Here is a 20,585-nt window from a genome sequence, read left to right on the forward strand (position 1 = left end):
AGATCCTTTAATCTGCTGATGAACGAGAACCATCAATTAGATTAGAAAATGTTAAGTATTTTGTGTATAAATTTTACAGATTTTAAGTGTAATAACAGAAAAAGATGATAACACAGGAATAAGGGCCGTCCTGAAAACAGTGTAAATGTGGCTGCAAGTATTGAGAGTGTGATTTGGAATTAAAGAGGTGATGACCAATCTTGTTGGTTGGATATTCCATCTGACTAATTTAGGGTAGATTAGGATTATAAAGTTTTAGAGCTACAGACTATGTGTAATTCTTCTAGTTCATGAGTTTTCAGTCTTAGAAGACTTTTGAAGGTCAGAGGCAGTGCCTAGGGCACAAGGGAGAAGCTAGGTCCCCTTGTAGTCAGAGGCATTGGGCTGTCATTGGTTTTACAGCTATTGACTTGTGGGTTTTGTTTTTTTTAAAAGAAAAGTTAACCATTGCAGATGTTGATCAGTCCATTCATTTATAAATAAGAAAGACCAATGAAATTGAATAACTTGGGTAATGCAACTGTTAATAGGTAGTGTCTGAAACTTGCCCCTCCCACCTTCCTTTTAATTTGCTGCAGCCACAGCTGGTGAGCCACTCTTTGGCAGTAGCTGTCAGAGTGTGTGTTGGTTTTGGTTTTGTATAAATAATATTACCCTGTAAATTAGTATCTTTTTCATGAGCTTAAACAATTCTAGGATCACTCGAAATTTCAGTGGCTTCCGTCTCACTCATTGTAAAAGCCAAAGTCCTTTGAGCAGCTCCCATGCCCTTGACCCCTCTGACTCCTGTTCTCTCCTGTTTCTTCTTATTCTCCTACCCGACACACGGCCTTCTCTGTGGACCCGTGGGAGCAGTAGCCACAGGTCACAGCAGGGCCTTTGCATTGGTTCTTTCTTGCACCTGAGATGCTCTCTCCCCCAGTAGCACTTGGCTCCTTCCCTCATGGCCTGTAGGTCTCTGCTCTTGTGTCACCTTCTTGGTGACACCTTTAGGAATGCCCTGTTTTGAGTGGTCATGCCCCTTCTCACTCCTCGTCCCCTTTTAATTTTCTCTGTAGGTCCTGGTTGTCATCTGACATGATATATTTAATTAGATTTTTGTTTATTGGTGATCTCTTCCGCTGTAATATAAACTTCCTGACAGGGATTTTTCTCTATTTTGTTTACTGCTGTATTCTACTAAGCATGATTTCTAGTATACAGTAGATACTAAGTATTTGAGTGAATGAATCCTCAGTTTTGTTTTGTTTTGTTTTTTTGGCGAGGATGATGGACCCAGAATAACATCTGTGGCAGTCTTCCTCTGTTTTGTATACGGGCCGTCACCACAGCATGGATTGATGAGTGGTGTGTATGTCTGTGCCTGGGATTTGAGCCCACAAACCCCAGGCCACTGAAGCAGAATGCACGAACTTAATGACTATGCCACCAGGCTGGCCCCAAATCCACAGTTTAAAAATACTTTATTAGATCCACACTTTATTAAGCCTCTGGGATTTTTTTGATGGTTATTTAACTAAAGGTTTCCAAAAACTTAAGCTTTAAAACTCCCTCCACTCCTTCCTTGTTCTGCATTGCATCCATGGCCAGCTGACATACGGTAGATTTATGTGTTTATTTGTTTATCTGTCTGCCCTCCCCTCAGTGGAATGTTGGGCTCCTGGAGGGCAGGGACTTGATCTCCTGTTCATTGTGGGGTATGCTCCATGCTAGGGGAGTGCCTGACACACAGGAGATGCTCAGTTTATTTATCATTTATGAATGAATGAATGAATTGATGAGCAAAAGTGAGATGTGCTACAGTAGAAATTACAGATTTTTTTGTTTTTATTTTTAATACAGGTAGATCAGATGAATAAAATAGTGGAAGTTCTGGGTATTCCACCTGCTCATATTCTTGACCAAGCACCAAAAGCAAGAAAGTTCTTTGAGAAGTTGCCAGATGGCACTTGGAACTTAAAGAAGACCAAAGATGGAAAACGGGTAAAATAGGAACACGTTTTTCTCGAGCCTTCGTATTTTCTTTCCCTGGAGCTGTCTTTGTATAGCTCATCTTGTATTTACTTGAAGTCAGTGTTACAGTTAGCAGTTGCATTGGTAACTTAGGTATATATTTTCTTCAGAAGTCGGATATAGTTTGACCTGAAGTGTCTGTATGGACCAGTTTTTACTTAATGGTCAGAGTTCTCTTTAAGGCTCCATTTTGGAAGCTTTATGTCTGCCTTGTGAGACAGCTGATCAGATCACCATGCCTTGTTTCATAGTAGAATCAGTACGTTTGACCCTTGTTTCTCACAGCTTGGGTATGTTGTGAAGTCACAGTTACCACTACTGCAGCTGGGAACAGTAGAAGTCATAATTGCAGTAAATGGCTTTTCTTTTAGTTCAGATGGGAGAAAAGGATTTTTGACTTAAGCAGTTTGTGACAAGAATATGAACTAACTAGATGAGACTTCGATAGATTTCAGATTCCTAGCTCAATGACGTGGATAGCGGGAATTTCACATCTCCGAAATCTTTAAAAGTGAGATTTTTAAAACATTAAGTTTGTTTAATAATTTTCTTTTATCTGAGACCTTTTTTCACGTACCTAAACTATATCAGTTTAATAGAGTAAATGATGGCAATTTTACATCTTGATTTACCTTTTTGTTTTATATATCTGAAAACAATTATATATTTGTAATCTAATATGTTTATGTTACAAAATGCGTATAATATATAAATATGTGATTGTATATAATATATATATCAGACACCTTGTGATTGTAATTTTGCGTTTATCACTTAAGAGATTTTATTTTTATTCTAATTTCTATTTTGCCCTTGCATCTTAGCGATGCTGCCACCAGGTGTCATTTCCAGTGAACTGAAGATGATGGCGGTTTGCTTGAATTCACCTTCATATAGCTATAGAGTCTTAACTTTTAGTATCAAATGCTTTTCTTTAGAATATTTAAAAATATACATGTAATTGTATCCTTCACAGCTGATCTGTAACTTACTGCATTCTGCCTTATTCTCTAAAGTTCCAGGCAGTGCAGTATCAAGCAGCTAAATTATGCCTAGGGAAGGGATGGAAGGAAGGAAAGGATGGAATGGAAAATATCAAACAGACATCCTGAGTCCTTTTGCCTTTGTCCACATAGCTTATCAGTCATGACCCCTTTTCCCATTGAACCAAAACACATCCTGGGAATCCTTCTTAGCTTCACCAGCATTCAAGGTGGCCCCTGCTAGTTGATTTGAATTAGCGTGGAAGGTGTGAAACCTGCTTTATGTTTTCTCTCTCTGCAATATAGGCTGCTACTACTTTCTTCATTTTGAGTTTGGTTTTTTTTTGCTGCTTCTTCGCTATTATCCTTTTTCTAAATAAAATGTTCATCCCATCCCATTTCGCAAATCTCTGCTTTATAAAACTACGGTTAAGCCACTGTGGGCTATAACCTATCATTTGTCCCAAATTGAGCTATAATTATTATTTTAATTTATTTATGGGGGGACAATTCAGAAAAGAGTAAATAAATCTTTTCCCTTCTTAAAATGAAAAGTGTTTTAACCTACATATTAATTAACCGTAGATTTTATGAGCTTTCCCTTAGCTGCAATTAGCATCTGACTTAAGAAACAATTTTTTTTTCTTTCTTCTGAGGAAGATTAGACCTGAGCTAACATCTGTGCCAGTCTTCCTCCACTTTATATGTGGGTCACCTGCCACAACATGGCTGTTGAGTGGTGTAGGTCCGCATCCGGAAGCTGAACCTGTGAACCCAGGCTGCTGAGGCAGAATGCGCAGAACTTAACCACTGTGCCACAGGGCTGGCCCTGAAACTTAATTTTTAAAAGTGTAAAATAACTGTTTCTCTTTAAACAGAAATAAATTTTGCAGCAACAGAAAAATCTGTAACCAAATGATTACCTTATGAAGGATGCACTAGGGGTTTTACCAAAGGTGTAAATAGATGTGCAGGTACTGTCATTGGGTTTCTTTGTGTGGTTTATTTTCTTAGTGATTTTATTTTTACTTTTAATTTCTCATTTTATGTTTCAAGAGCCCATTTTAATTTCCTAGTAATGAAATCCATACGAACTCTGTGTATTTTTTCTTTGGTGGCAAGGGGAGATGAAGAATTAAGGCTATAAATGATACTGTTTTGTTGAAGTATAGTTTATATGCAATAAGATATGCATATATTAAGTGTTCAGTTTGAGTTTTAACCTTTATATACAACTGTGTATGCACTACCTAAAACAAGCTATAGAAGATTTCCACCGCCCGGAAAGTTCTCTCATGATCCTTTTCTGTCATCCCACCCCTACTTTCTATCACTTTAGTTTTGCCTATTTGTGGGCTAAATTCATATAAATGGAATCCTTTAGTATTTGTTTTTTGTTTCTTTAACTTAACAAACATACTGTTTTTGGAGATTCATCGATACTGTTGTGTCTCAGAAGTTACTTCCTTTTATTGCTTCATAGTATTCCATTGAATGAAAATATCATAATGTGTCTATATTTACCTGTTAGTGGATAAGTGTTTTGGGTGTTTCCAGTTTGGGACTATTATGAATAAGGCTACTGGGAACATTCTTGTATAAATCTTTCGTACACATAGATTTTCTTTTCTCTGGAGTTACTACCTCTAAGTAGAATTGCCAGGTCATAGGGATTATATGTGTGTTTACACTCATAAGAAAATACCAAAGAGTTCTCCAAAGTTTTATTGTTTTACATCCCCCGACAGTTGAGGGTTTCAAAGTTGCATGGCATCCTCATCGTTTGGTGTGGTTGGTATTTTTGGTTTTAGTTATTCTAGTGGGTATGTAGTGGTTTTCAGTTGCATTTCCCCAGGGCTAATGATATCAACCAACTTGTCATGTGTTTATTAGCCATTCATAAATCTTTTGTGACAGTCTTTCTAATCTTTTGCCTATTTGTTATTGGGTTGTTTAGTTGTAGGAGTTCTTTACATATAATGCATATAAATTCTTTGTCACATATATGTCGATATTTTTTCACACATTATGACTTGCCCATTTCTTTTCTTGAGTGGTATCTTCTTCTTTGTTTTTTGAGGAAGATTAGCCCTGAGCTAACATCTGCTGCCAATCCTCCTCTTTTTTGCTGAGGAAGATTGGCCCTGAGCTAACTTAAGTGCCCATCTTCCTCTGCTTTATATGTGGGATGCCTGCCACAGCATGGCTTGGCAAGTGGTGCATAGGTCTGCACCTGGAATCCTAACTGGCGAATCCCGGGCCGCTGAAGCAGAACATGTGAACTTAACCGCTGCACCACTGGGCCAGCCCCTTAAGTGGTATCTTTTGATGGGCAGAAAATTTTATATTGATGAAATCAAATTTGTCAGGTCTTTTTTTTTTATGAATAGTGTTTTTTATGTCCCAAGAAATCTTTGCCTCCCTCCTTAAATTTGTGAAGATAACTCTCCTTGTTTTCTTCTAAAAGTTCTTTTGATTCTAGCTTTTACAATTAGGGTTCTGTGGGCCATCTTGAGTTAGTTTTTGAGTAATGAATGAGGTGTAAGAGGTTAAATTCCTTTTCCCCATCTGCTTACCTAGTAGTTGCAGCAGCATTTGTTGAAAACAGCTGCCTTTTCCTATTGATCTGACTGGGCACTTTTGTCCGAAACAGATTTATCTGTTATGTGTGGGTCTATATTTGGACTCTTCTGTTCTGTTGGGCGATCTGTCCTTAAACCAATACCACAGTGCTGGTTACTGTGGCTTTGTGGTAGGTCTCAAATTGAAGTAGTGGAAATCCACTGGCTCTTTTCTTCTGTTTCAAAGTCCCCCCTCCATACCCGCCCACATTCTCTAGGTCCTTTCTATTTACATGTAAATTTTAGAATTGTCTTATAAATCTGTACAAAAAAATCCTGCTGGAATTTCAGTTCAGATTGCATTGAGGTTCCATTCAGGAGAATGGACGTCTTAATAGTATTGAGACGTCCATTCTATACATATGGTTTATCTGTCCATTTATTTAGGTGTTTAATTTCTCTCAGCAGTGTTTTGAAGCATTTAGTGCAGAAGTCTTACATATATTTTGTTCAATTTATTGTTAAATTTTTATGTTTTTTGATGCTTTGTCATTATTTTTAAAATAGTATTTTCTAGTTTTTCATTGCTAATATGAGAAGTGCAAATTGATTTTTGTATATTGACTTTTTATTCTAATAAAACCTTGCTAAATTCACCCATTCTAGCTTTTTTTGATTCTATAGAGCTTTCTACTTAAACAGTCGTGTCTCCTCTGTGAATGAACAGCTTTATTCTTTCAATCTGTATGCCTTTATTTTATTATACTGACTAGGACCTCCAAAGGGTGTATAATGGTGAGAATAGACATCTTTCCATGTTCCCAATCTTAAGGGAAAGGCATACATTGAATCAACATTAAGTATGGTAGTTGCATATTTTTTGTAGCTGTCTGTCAGGTGGAAAGAGTAGTTTTCTATGTTTAGTGTTTTGACAGTTGGTTTTGTGTTTTTTAAAAAAAACATGAATAGGTTTTGAATATTGTCACATGCTTTTCCTGCATCTATAGAGATGATCATATGATTTTTCTCCTGTTATATGGTGAAATACATTATTTGATTTTTGGAATATTAAGTTCAACTTATGATAAACCACATTTGGTCTTGATATACTATCCTCTTACATAATACTGGGTTCAATCTGCCAGTCTGTTGGTAAGAATTTTCTTTCTTTGTCATTAAATGGGTATTTGTCTAAAATTTTAGAATGTCTTCATTAGGTTTTGGTCTCAGGATTATGCTAGTCTTATAAAACTACTGGGAAGTATTTCTTTTTATTTTTCTGAAAGAATTTGTGTAAGATTGGCATTATTTCTTTTGTAACTGTTCATCAGTGGAACTGTCAGGACCTGGGATGTTCTTTGCTGAAGGTTGTTAATTGTAATTCGTGTTTTTTGGTAAATATATGGCTATTCAGATTTTCTTTTCCTTTTTGAGTCACTTTTGGTAAGCTGTGTATTTCAAGAAACTTGTCCTTCTCACCTAAGTAGTTGGATCTGTTAGCATAAAATCATCTGTAATATTTCCTATTGTCTTTTAATTTCTGGGGGATTTGTAGTGATAGTATCTCTTTTATTCCTGATATTGGTCATTTGTGTTTTCTCCTTTTTTTCTGTTACTGCTAGGGGTTTATCAAATTTATTAATCTTTTCAAACAACCAGCTTTTGATTTTGTTGATTTTTTTTCCTTATTCTTAGTCTAGTTTCTATTTCATTGATTTTTGCTCGTTTCCTTTCTTTCTCCTTACTTGAGATTGAATTTACTTTTTCTAGATTCTGAAGGTGGAAGCTTAGATCATTTATTTAAAACTTTCTTCTCTTACAGCATTTAATGGTATAAATTTTCCTGTAAGCACTGCTTTAGCTGCGTCTTGCACCTTTTGATATGTTATGTTTTAACTGTCGTTCACTTTGAAACACTTCGTTTCTCTTGTGATTTCTTTATTGACTCATCATTACTTAGAATGTTGTCATATAATTTCAAAATATTTGAGGATTTTCTAGATATCTTGTTAGTGATTTCTAATTCAGTAGCATTGTGGTCAGAAAACATGTTTTCATTCCTTTAAAATTCATTGAGACTTGTTTTATGACCTAGAATGTAATTTGTCTTGGTGAATGTTCCATTTGCACTTACACAACCTGATCTATATTGACATTTGTAGACCACTACACCAAACAAATATAAAATACAATTCTTTTCGATATATTTCCGTACATCTTTTGCAACCTTTGTGTGTCTGTCTGTGTTTATTTGTTCTCTAAATAGCTGAGAGAAGAGTTTGTCTTAATCTCCTTTTAGTTGCTTTATCTTTTTTGAAGCTCTCTTAATAGATGGGTAGCCATTTAGTATTGTTAGGACTTCATGATATATTCACTCTTTTCGTCACCATGAGGTGTCCCGCTTTATAATAATATTTTTGTCTTTAAGTCTACTTTGTCTGAGATTACTACAGCTATATAGTCGAGTCATGCTTTTTTTTGGTGAGGAAGATTTGCTCTGAGCTAACATCTGTTGCCAATCCCCCTCTTTCCTTTTTGCTTGAGGAAGACTAGCCCTGAGCTAACAACTGTGCCAGTCTTCCTCTATTTTGTATGTGGGTTGTGCCACAGCATGGCTTGACAAGTGGTGTAGGTCTGCTCTTGGGATCCGAACCTGTGAACCCAGGCCGCTGAAGTGGAGCATGCTGGGCCATAACCACTGCGCTATGGGGCCGGCCCCATCATGCTTCTTTTTAATCCAGTCTGATAGTCTCTTTCTTTCACAATGAGCATTTAGCCCATTTAATCATTCAGAAGTTTGGGTTTTAGACTGGTGGTTTGTGTTCTATTTGTGTTATCTGTTTTGTTCCCCAGTCCCTCTTTCCTGCCTTCTTTTGGGCTGAGTACGTTGGCTGTTCCTCTGTGGATAACTTTTAGTGTTGCTTTTATTGTATGCATCTTTAAGTTATCAGTTGACCTTCTCATAGTATTATGTCATTTGATTAGGCATGTAATAACCAGGTGCTTTTATCTAACCCCTTCCATCTCTTGTGTGCTGTTGTTGTTATGTTACTTCCGCATATGTTATCACCCTCACAACACATCATCGACTGCTTAAATAAAAAATGACTTTTAAAGAGATTTAAAAACACATAAAAAACAAAGATAATAAAAAGATCTTTTCTATTTACCCATGTTGTTCTTCATTCCTTTCTGTAATTCCTGGCTTCCATCTGGTGTCATGTTCTTTTACCCTGAAGAACTTCCTTTAACTTTTTATTTTCTAGTGAATAACTTCTGCTGATGAATTCTCTCAGCAGTCATTTATCTGAAAATATCTTCATTCATCTTAATTTTGGGGAAGATATTTTTCATAGGTATAGAATTCTAGGTTGGTATTTCAGCAAAGGAGAAAAGATATTATGGCGTTGTTTAAAGATATTTTCACATTGTTTTCTGCATTACATTTTTTCTGAAGAGAAGTCAGTGGTTGTTCTGAGCATTGTTATCTGTATATACGTTTCTCCCTCTTCCCGCTGGCTGATTTTGATGTTTTCTCTTTATATTTGATTTTTCAGAAGTTTGACTATTAGGTTCCTAGGTAGTTTCATTTGTATTTATTTTCCCTGGAGTTTGCTAAGTTTCTTGGATCTGTGGGTTGATCTCTTTCATTAATTTTTGAAAATCCTCAGACACCATCTTTTCAAATGTTTGTTCTGCTTGAGTCTTGCTCTCTGCTCCTTCTGATTCTCCAGTTAAATGCTTGTGATAATGCTTATCTCAGAGGTCTCTGGTTTATTCATTATGTTTTCTTTTTTGTTTTAGTTTGAATAATTTCTTTGCTCTGTCTTCTAATTCATTGATTTTTTTTCTTCTACTGTGTCCAGTGTGCTGTTAAAACCATTAAGTGGATTCTTCATTTCTAATACTGCAATTTTTAGTTCCAGAATTTCCATTTATCCTTTTTTTTAAAAAAGAAAAAAAGAAGAAAAGTCTTCATTTTCTTTTCTCAATCCCCCATCTGTTCGCACATGTTGTCCTCTTTTTGAACTAAATTCTTTAACCTGTTGTTCTTTGGGCGTAAATCTTATTTCCCTTCGGAAAGAGGCTTGCCTCTTACTCTGTGAGGCTGCTGGTGTGGGACTGAGTCTGCCTCTCTTATAGTTTTGCTGAATCTGGGCTTTGTTTGTTGGTTTGCTTGACTTAGGTTCTGTTCTCCACTGTGTTCGTAGTTAAGCAGTATCTGTGGAGATTAGAGAGATCTCTGTACATTGTTTTCCCAGCCAGCAGCCAACTCCTGACTTTTTGTGCCTCAGGCACTCCCTGTCCATCCCGTTGCCCTACCTGCTGCCTTGCAGTGGCCCGGGGGCTGTATATGTGGGCCCGTCTGCCTGTCCACATGCTGCAGCCTGTCCAGTGTAGCTGTTAGAAGTTGCTCAGAGTCGGGCTGGGCTCTCCTTACCTAGATCGATGGCATTTGTTCCTTCTCCCACCATGAATCTCTTCTCTCCTAGGAAAGGCTTTTCATTTTCTAGAATTTAGTTAATTCTGGTTGTTTTTTTTAAAAAGGCACTGATTTTGTGGCTTACCTGCTCGTTTGTTCCTGCTTTTGGAGTGAGAGAAATGGTCTCACAAATTCTCTACATTGTAGCTAGAAGAAAAAATCCAGTGATGCTATTCTGAATGAATTCAATATTCCTAGGGACTTTAAAGGTTATACTGTTACCTATTTAAAAAGTGAGTCTTCAGAAAATCTCAACACGTGTTACTGTGTTGTTAAACATATTTTCTAAAGGGGGAGGCATAAATAATTTACTTTGAGCTTCATTATCTGAATGTGAGCAGGCAGGATTAGACCAGTGGTTCTTTACTTGGAGCAATCGCCACAGTGTTAGTGAGCACTGTCACCGAGGGAAGCGCACCCAGGTCCTCGGTGCCCTGGGCGGCAAAGAGGCTCAGAAGCGCTGGCTGGGGCGGAGCTCAGCACACCTTCTTCTTGGGGACCAGATAGGAGTGGGTTAGGCTTTGTGGGCTGCTGTGCGTGTTCTTATTTGGTTTTGTTTGTTTGTTTTTACAACCTTTAAAAATACAGAAAGCAGTCATAGCTAAGGCTGTACAGAAATAGGCCCTGGGCCAGGCTGTAGTTTGCTGACCCTGTGCTAGGTGATCTTTATAGTCACTTTTGGTCTCAAAATTATTTCGAATTTCTCTATCTATAAGTGCATTTAGAATAGTAATGTGTGAAAATACAGAGGGTCTAACTATAAAGCGTTCTTTTTAATAAAGGCCTCAACATGTAATATATTTAAGCATATTTAAAGTTAAGTTATGTAGGCTTTTATGTTTCTATCAAATTTAGAGAAAGCCTTTTTGTCTTTCTTCTCTTTAGGAGTATAAACCACCAGGAACCCGTAAGCTTCATAATATTCTTGGAGTAGAAACAGGAGGACCTGGTGGGCGTCGTGCTGGGGAGTCGGGTCATACGGTAGCTGACTACTTGAAGTTCAAAGACCTCATTTTAAGGATGCTTGATTATGACCCCAAAACTCGAATTCAACCTTACTATGCCCTGCAGCACAGTTTTTTCAAGAAAACAGCTGATGAAGGTACAAATACGAGTAATAGTGTATCCACAAGTCCTGCAATGGAGCAGTCACAGTCCTCGGGGACCACCTCCAGTACATCTTCAAGCTCAGGTCTGTCCTTTGGATATGAGAGGAGGTTTTGAAGTGTTTACTGTTTTCTTTACAAAGTGGGGGTTATTTTAAAATTTCTTAATGGGGTGGGGAGGAGTTATCTAAATCAGTTTTTTGTAGTTAGTAAAAACGTCACATCCCCAAAAGCTCCAGTTCGTAACTGTGCGTGTTATCAATTCTGTTTGGGGGTTGGAATCAAAACTCTTTATTAAGCAAAACTTGTAATTGTTTTTTAAATGGGAATACGTTGTCCCCATGCTTGAGTTTTCCCCCAACTTAACCAAACTTGGTCATATTTTAGTTCAGTGATTGATGTGAGAGAACTCAGTCAAAGGCTCGGTGACTTTATGATACACTTTCAGGGTAATATAGATGTTTTTGTGACATACTTCCAGTTTTTTGTTACAGTTTTAGAATGTATACTTGAGCAAAATTAACTTTAAACTCATTAGTTGTATTGTGTTGTGATACTTAAGGTGGATCATCGGGGACAAGCAACAGTGGGAGAGCCAGGTCGGATCCCACGCACCAGCATCGGCACAGTGGCGGGCACTTCACGGCTGCCGTCCAGGCCATGGACTGTGAGACACACAGTCCCCAGGTGAGCTTGCACAGCGCCATTGATGCGCGTCCCCTGCCCTGCCCTGCCCAGGGTCAGTGGTGTTGGATGCCAAGTGCGTTGAGAATGAGTATGTCATTAGTGTAAAGGTTCGTACCTTTTTCATTTAGAAGGAATTCTAACTTACTTACTTCAAACCAAAGAAGCACATCCTTACAGTTTTTCCCTCCTTGTTTAGAAATAGCTAACGTTCATTGGGTGCATAGCAGCCATTGCTCCAAATGGTTTTTTCCTGTGTATCTCATTTGCTGCAGCAGGAATTTGAGCCTTACGCTGTTTGGATTTTCACTTTCTGTTGGGAACTGAGGTTTCGTGGGCTAAGGAACGTTCCCAGGCTCGTGGCCTCATTACTGCTTTCTGCTGCCCCCTGTGAGCTTTTATCACTGATAATCCTAGACTCGGAATCAGTTTGTTGTTAGATTTTAACCTACACGTTTTGTTTTTGTTTTTGGGTTTTTTTGGAGGCGTTTTCTTTCTTTGTTTTTTACACCTGTTAAAGAAGAGGAGGTACCTAATTAAGTAGATTTTTTTCCCACTGGAGGGAAGCAGGTGGTGGTAGTAAAAATATTTATTAAATACTCTTTGTGAAATAAGAAGTTAGTTCATGCTGAGTGCTGCGCTATGGAGTTTTATAATGAGAGACCAGTGTGTTTTTGATGAGTGAAGTAAACTGAAGTTGGTGAATATCCCTCCCGGTTCTCGTGGCTGGGCCTGCTGCGTGCTGCTGGCGAGGGCCACACGTGCGGGTGCACTGTTACCCCTGTTCCTTAATAGTCACCTGCCTCTTCTGGGCTATCCTCCATGGTTCTCAGGTCATCCCATCTCTCTCTCGTTCTCTTTAATAGTTGTTTCAAGCTTTTCTGCTCTTCTTGGAGATCTTTCATCTCCCCTTCTCTGTTCTCACTCACTGCTTGCTGTGTAAGGAATAACCTTCAGACAGGAGCACCTCTGCTGTGTATCATCACGAGATCCCTCGTCCAGCCTACGCGTGTGCTTGCCCACTGCTCTTCTGCCCCTTTTTCAGTAGGGGCAGTGGTTCCTTCTCGCCTGACGGCAGCCCCCCTGAGTCCCCTGCCCCCTCTTCTGCCCTTTACTCAGCCTCTGGCTCCTGTTGTGCTGCCTGTCCTCCTCTGCCCGCTCTTTCTTCCTGTCTGCATCTCCTCATCCCCAGGTCTCTCGGATCTCAAGCAAAACCTTTCCTGGCCTGTGTCTTTCCCACCCTACATTTCTGCTACCTGTGAGTTGTATTTCTTTACCCTTTAAGAACTCTTGAGCCTGCTCCAGGCGGGCTGCCTCCCAGTTCCAGGAAGCCGTTCTCGCAGTGTCACCAGTGATTGTTAGTGAGGAGTCCAGCGCACGCTCCGTTGCTTATCTTCATTCCTTACCCACCTGGACAGTGTTGACTTCTCCCCTCTCTTTGAAGCTCTCCCTCTGGTTTCCTTGACAGGAGGCCCCTCATTTCCCCTACTTCTCTGACCTTCCCTACACTCTCTCCTTGTTTGAATTCTCCTCTTCTACTTGCCGTGTGAAAATGGGTGTTCCTCAAGGTGTCCCTTTCTCTTCTGGCCTTGCTCACTTCCTGTTGCCCTCACTGCTCTTACCTCTGCAGGCGCCATCCTGAGGTAAGTCATTCGACATCTTTCTGATCTAGGCTTCACTCGTGAGCTCTAGGGCCTTTATTTCGAATGGATTGCTATAAATATCACTTTGAAAGTGTCCACAGCGTGACACTGCAAAGGCGTCATGTAAACTGGCGTCATCATTTTTACCTCCATTGTAGCTCTCTGCTTTGTCTATTTTTTGTACAAATGGCCCTAAATTCAGCCATTGCTCAAGTCATACACCTGCAGGCTAGGGAGTTAATCCTTGACTCCACTCCCCCTCATCCCCCACATTCAATCAAATAGTAAATTGTGTGGATTCTAAATATCCTAAATACCTTGTTGCAACCACCTCTAGCCTGTCTTATTATTAAGAACATTCGAACTGGTTTTCCAGTGTCTAGTTCCATTCACCCGTCAACACCATTCTCTTCTCCGCAGTCCAGTGAATGTTCAGTAAAGCAATCTGATCTGGCTTTTCCTAATTTAAACCAGTTTTTGGCTTTCCTTTGTATTTAAAATGTAGATTCTTACAAAGGTCTCAGTGATTGCCGTGAGCTGGCCCCTACCCAAGCCATCCTTCCTCCTCTTTGTTCGCTCTAGTTTTACTGGAGTTTTTTATTTTCTTGGAATATATCATGTTCTCTTTCACATTTCTCACATTTGCTGTGCTCAGCCAGGAGCGTGCTTTTCCTCCCTCTCTGCTTGCGTCACTACTATTTATACTCCAGGTCTTAAGTTCACTATCACTCCCAGAGGTTTTCCCTAATTTTTAGAACAACCTTCCTTCCTTCTTTCCAACCTTCCTCCTTCCAAATGTATCAGGTACTGAAAACACATAAAAATGTACCAGGAGTAACATAAGACCCTTGTGTACCTCCCATCTGTATTTAACAGAAGTTAATATTTTGCCTTTTTGGGTCTCATCCTTTTTTATTTAGTTTGTAAATAGTAGTTATATTCACATTGTTAAAAAATAAGTAAATATAAAAGAGGATTCAGTGAAGTCTTCCATTCCTGTTCTCTGGCCGCCCAGTTTCTAAACTGTCGAGACTTTTGTATCCTTTTTGAGATACTTTATGCATATACAAGTATAAATATGTATTCAATGCAAATATATATTCTTTACCTAACCTTTGTACACAAATAGTAGCATACCCACACTGTTTCACATCTTGGTTTGTTTTTACGTGTTTTACACATGCTTTTTAATTTATATTTTGGAGCTCCTTCTATATCAGTATATAGAGAGGTTTTTCTTTTCTTTTACAGTCACACAGCATTCCATTGTTCAGATATTCTGAAGTCATTTCAGTAGCTCCCTGTTAGTGGACATTTAGCTTATTTCTGATCTTTTTTACTATTGTAGATAATGCTGTAACAAGTAACCCTACAGATAGATTGTTCACACACATGCAATTTATGTGCGATACAAATTCCTGGAGGTGAAATTGCTGGATCAAAGAGCCGTGTGCTTTGTTATTTTGATATCTGTTGCCAAATTGTCCTCCATAGAGTGTTACCGATTTCACCTCCCACTAACAGAGTCTGGAGAAGCAGTCAGGGTGATCATCTTTGATCAGTCTGAAATGAAAAATGATATTGGACAGAGTATTGTTTTATTTTGCTTATTTCTTATGCGTGAGTTTGAGTAGCTTCATAGTTTAAGAACCATTAGTATTTTCTGAGAACTTTCTGTGTGCTTTTCTACTGGATTGTTTTCAGTAGTATTTCTTGAAGTTTATTTCTTAGGGCGTCTTTGTTGAGGAAATATTTAATGGTCTGCGCTCACCACTGGTGATAGAGACACAGGCTTTGCCTTCCTAGAGCTTTCAGTGACACAATGAATCAGAAGAATAGAAATTGCAAGTACCATTAATTGATAAGACAGGAGAATGTGGTAGAGAATGGCTGTTTGTTGGGTGGGATGTATAATTTGAATAAGCCACATTGGTAGCAGGTAGACTCAAAAATATGGTAGCTTTAAGAGTATGAAGTTTCTGGGGCCGGCCCGGTGGCGCAGTGGTTAAGTTTGCATGTTCCGCTTCTCAGCGGCCCGGGGTTCCCCAGTTTGGATCCCGGGTGTGGACATGGCACCACTTGGCAAAAGCCATGCTGTGGTAGGTGTCCTACATATAAAGTAAAGGAAGATGGGTATGGATGTTAGCTCAGGGCCAGTCTTCCTCAGCAAAAAGAGGAGGATTGGCAGTAGTTAGCTCAGCGCTAATCTTTCTCAGAAAAAGAGTATGAAGTTTCCTTCTTTCTTTTTATATAATAATCTTGAGTGGATTTTCAGGTTAGTGGCATGGCTTTTTGCCATGTCCTGAGCTCTCCTACCATCTTGTGGCTCTCCCATCCCTTAGGGCCTAGTTGTCTGCTGCATCTAGTAGGCAGAAAGACCTGGGAGGTATTTTGTGAGCTAGGTCTGGCCAGGACATAGAAACTTTCATTCACATTCCTTTGACTAACACTTAGTCACATGGTCATACCTAAGTGCACGGGAGGCTGGAAAGTGTAGTGCAGCCCATATGCTCAGGAAGAAGAATATATTTTTTGTGGACAACTGGTAGCCTCTGCCGCAGGAGTGGGGACAGCATTAGCCAGAGTGGTCAGGGAAGACTCTGGAAATAAAATTGTGAGAAAGAGGCATCCAAGCAAAAATTAGAAATCAGAGTATTCTAGGCAGAAGGGAACATTAAGTACAAATGCCCTGAGGCATTTGGAAGATACTGACCAGCAAAGACCTGGTGTGGTTGGAACCTAGGTAGCAAGAGGCAGGATGGCTAGAGGAAAAGGTGGGAGAAGTGAGTGTTGGCCAGATTATGTAGACCATTGTATGGATTTTGGATTCTTGTGTTTTTCTAAGTCCAATGAGAAGTCAGTAAAGGATTTTAAATAGGATAGTGATTGGATTTACATTGTAAAAAGATTATTCTTGCTACTCTTTGGATTAGAAAAAGGCAAGCATGGAAGCTGGGAGTTGATTTAGGAGGCTGTTGTATTAGTCCAGGCAGGAGGTGATAGTGGCCTGGGATTGAGCGATGGTAGTGGAGATAGAGCAAAGAGGCCAGGGTTGGGCTCTGTTTTGAAGGTTGAGTCAGTAGTACTTGCTCATGGTTTGGATGGAGGAATTGTTGGATGTCTGGGTGGGCAGGAATGCTTCTGTTGAAACAAGAAAGATGGAGAAAAAGGAGGGGTTTTAGGGGAAAGTAACCCCTTTTGGACCTGTCAAAAATATTTACTTTCTGGCCCTTTTCCGAAAAAATTTATTGACCTCTGGCAATAAACAATGCTCCCAAGGAAAGAAAATGGCTAGTGAAATACATGAGCCTATTTATGGGTATAACTTGCTGAAAATTGCAGCTTTCGTAGTTAACTATTTTTCTCTTGATCGTATTTGGAATTTGTATTATAGAATTGTCTAACACATTAAAAGTTTCAAAACCTCCTCTCTCTAATTAGTGTAAATGCTAGTGTCACAGCTTGGATGGAAGATTAAATCTTGGAAACAGTGCTCTGAATAAATCCTTTTCAAATCTGTTCTTGCAGGTGCGTCAGCAATTTCCTGCTCCCCTTGGTTGGTCAGGCACTGAAGCTCCTACACAAGTCACTGTTGAAACTCATCCCGTTCAAGAAACAACCTTTCATGTAGCCCCTCAGCAGAATGCATTGCATCATCACCATGGAAACAGTTCCCATCACCATCACCACCACCACCACCACCACCACCACCATGGACAACAAGCGTTGGGTAACCGGACCAGGCCAAGGGTCTACAATTCTCCAACGAATAGCTCCTCTACCCAGGATTCTATGGAGGTTGGCCATAGTCACCACTCCATGACATCCCTGTCTTCCTCAACTACTTCTTCCTCTACATCTTCCTCCTCTACTGGTAATCAAGGCAATCAGGCCTACCAGAATCGCCCAGTGGCTGCTAATACCTTGGACTTTGGACAGAATGGAGCTATGGACGTTAATTTAACCGTCTACTCCAATCCCCGCCAAGAGACTGGCATAGCTGGACATCCAACTTACCAATTTTCTGCTAATACAGGTCCTGCACATTACATGACTGAAGGACATCTGACAATGAGGCAAGGGGCTGATAGAGAAGAGTCCCCCATGACAGGAGTTTGTGTGCAACAGAGTCCTGTAGCTAGCTCGTGACTAAATTGAAACTTGAGTTTGTTTCTTGTGTGTTTTTATAGAAGTGGTGTTTTTTTCCAAAAAACAAAGTGCAAAGCTGCTTGAATCAGAAGGAGATTAACACACTGAACCGCTACAAGAGGGCAAAGCTGACTTTTTTTTTTTTTTAACTTGAAAAGATTGCAAAGGGACAATGAAGTTTTTAAAAGAGCCATGTCCAAACCCATCGTCATGGATAGCTCAGAGGTGTCCTCTTTTTGCCTCCCCCGTTTTACTTGCCACATCCCAGTCATAGTGGGGTTTTTTGTCTTTCTGTTCCACAAAAGTTAATGTTCAGATGTTGGTCTTGGTCATTTGCCAACTAAGTTTAAAATAAAAAGGCACTGCACATAATTTGCATAAAGGGCCCCATGAGGGTGTTTTTTCCTTTGTTTTTGTTTTTTCCTTTGTTTTTGTTTTTGTTTTGTTTTGGGTGGGGGTTGGGAAATTTGGGGTTTTAAGTCCTCTAAACACACTTGGGCACGGAAATGCAGTACTGTAAGGAAGAGGGACCTCCAGCTTACACAAACATCACCTTCAGCTGTGTGGAAGGGACGGTGTGTTGGAGTTTGTAAGGCACAGTGAGCATGCTAAGTGGCGAGGATCAGAACTCTCCTGTCTGAACCTACTGAGGAGCGAAGCAGCAATTACATGGGATCCTGTGGGTCTCCTGTTGGAGAGGCCACAGTGAGATAGTAGTGGAACGTGACTGGTCTCCTAACCAAGGTGCACTGAGAAGCAATCAACGGGTCAGTCGCGGCCAGTCCTGGGGAGGTCTGAGTGGTGGTCTTTGGGATAACCTTTGGCCTTATGGATTTGGACTCGAAATTAGAAGAGCCTACCATTTCAGATGCAATCACTTTTGGACATGCTTTTGCAGACAGTCCTTAATGCTGAAAACACAGAGAATGGGTAATTCAAGAGGCCTTTCTTTTAAAATAGACTTTTGTGACCCACTAATTGTAAGGTATTGCAAGGTCACTTTGCGTGTGTCATAAAGTTGACTTCCTTATTGGTTGAAGGTCACAGAAGTAGTGGTTTGCTTTGATGGAAATAGCTACAGCTGTGTCCCTTCCTGCTTTTTCCTTTTTTCTTTTGCTTTTTCTCGGCACGTGGTATCTCCACCATTTCTTCTGCACAAAGATGTCTTCTGTTCATCCTGAACATTTTTAAAAAATGCAGAATTTTATGTGACTGCTTTTTTGCCTCACAATTATGCTGTGAATTTTACAAAAATTTATTTTCTTTTTTGATAATTTATTGTACCAAAGCTGTTTTTATAGCACATAGATGTCTGTAACCAATAATGTAGCAGTTCTGCACTTTGACACAAGGCGTAACTAGACCGTTTTTAAATGTCAGTTGAAAATTATGGCTGTACTATTGCTTAAACAAAACTGGAACTGTTGTCGAATCCATAGCCAATACATTTACCGCACTCTGTGTGCTGAGCAGAGTAGATGACATCTAATTCAAGACTACAACATCTGGTACATTCTCAATGTGTTCAGGCTTCTGAAGGTAAAGGGACACGATCCAGAAGCTATGGAACCAGCAGTTGATCCTTGTATTCCTGATTAACCTACTTGTAAACTTGAAAGCAGGACCTCGATTGCACCAACAGGTCCCAAATTTGAGCAGGAATCATGCAAACTCATGCGTGACCTGACGTGAACAGGCTGGTGTTTAACAGGTGCCTAGTGTTGAGATTCTGCTGCCTTAATGTAACACAGTCTGGCAGTTGCTAAATTTGTGTTCCCATTTTAAATTGACCAATTTTAGGGTGTTAATACTTTTGAGCGGTTGAATTGGGAGAAGGAACATAAGTAATTTACCTGTCCAGAATCAAAAGAAGCCTAGAAGAGAAGCAGTAATCTACCTCTGCCGGTAACCCTGTTCAAAGCAACTCAGCAGAACACCATGTTACTTTTTATTGGTCAATTCCATGTGGCTGACTAGGTCAATTTTTTCTGAACACAAGCAGGTTTTTGTATGTCAACAGTGACAAAAAGAAAGGCTTAAAACTCTGTGAATGTGAATGGAAACTTGGAAAAATATCCGTTTTTTATAAACCACAAAATTTTTCTGTTAATCAGGAAGTCCATATTTATTTTGTAATTAAATGTCAAGCCTGTGGATGATTTTGGAAGTTAGTAGTTCATAAAGGTTTACAGTGAATAAAAGGATATCATCTTGAGTATAGCAATATCACAAGGAATTCAGTAGTTACTGCTGTGTAGGAGTATAAGGTGAAGGTATCTCATGGTCAGGTCATTTTTTTCTGTGCTGGTTGCCACATCTTAGCAAGCACCAAGAAACGAAAGCCGTTTTTAAACGGCTACTTACGTAAAGGAGATGATAAAGCCCAATGCTTCTGATGCTGTGTTACGTTACAGTCCAGTTTTGTGTGCTTTACTCCACGGTTTGGTTACAGGACTTCTGTGCATTGTAAACATAAACAGCATGGAAAAGGTTAAATACCTGTGTGCAGATTGTAAGATCTGGTCCGGACTTGCTGTGTATATTGTAACGTTCAATGAAAAAGAGCCCCCTTTGTATTATAGTCATGCGGTCTTATGTATGATAAACAGTTGAATAATTTGTCCTCAGACTCTTTACTATGCTTTTTTAAGAGTAATTTAAGAAAAATGTAAACATAGTAAAAATCTTCCTATGCAATTAACCTGGCCCAGGTAATGGGCTGGTAGGTGGACTGAGTGTAAGTTTAGTCAGTTGTTTAAAAAGGAAAAGTGTTGCATCGACAGAGGCTTCAAAAATCCCGAAATGTAAAATTGGAGGTTTAACAGATCATTTTGATTTCTAAAATTGATTCTTTATATGAATGGTTACTATATTCACAGTTTATCTCTGATTCGAAGTGCTAGTAGTTAGTAGTGTTTAGAATGGATGTGACAGTTAGATGATTTTCTCTACAAGGCTTTGAC

At 39.4% G+C, this 20,585-nt stretch overlaps 1 protein-coding gene across 14 annotated transcripts in view; it reads left to right on the forward strand.

Moving 5' to 3' along the window:
* DYRK1A (dual specificity tyrosine phosphorylation regulated kinase 1A) overlaps positions 1–20,244 on the forward strand; it is a 137,873-nt gene extending 117,629 nt beyond the window's left edge. For all 14 annotated transcript variants that reach the window (XM_044750667.2, XM_070488855.1, XM_044750673.2 and 11 more), the window contains 4 exons: positions 1,843–1,983; positions 10,926–11,232; positions 11,709–11,833; positions 17,002–20,244. In XM_044750667.2, the coding sequence (XP_044606602.1) occupies positions 1,843–1,983; positions 10,926–11,232; positions 11,709–11,833; positions 17,002–17,622 (1,194 nt within the window). In that variant the 3' untranslated portion in view covers positions 17,623–20,244. The remainder of the gene's footprint in view (positions 1–1,842; positions 1,984–10,925; positions 11,233–11,708; positions 11,834–17,001) is intronic.
* Positions 20,245–20,585: the final 341 nt, after the last annotated feature.

This window comes from Equus asinus, chromosome 18, assembly GCF_041296235.1.
Source record: "Equus asinus isolate D_3611 breed Donkey chromosome 18, EquAss-T2T_v2, whole genome shotgun sequence".
Taxonomy (NCBI): domain Eukaryota; kingdom Metazoa; phylum Chordata; class Mammalia; order Perissodactyla; family Equidae; genus Equus; species Equus asinus.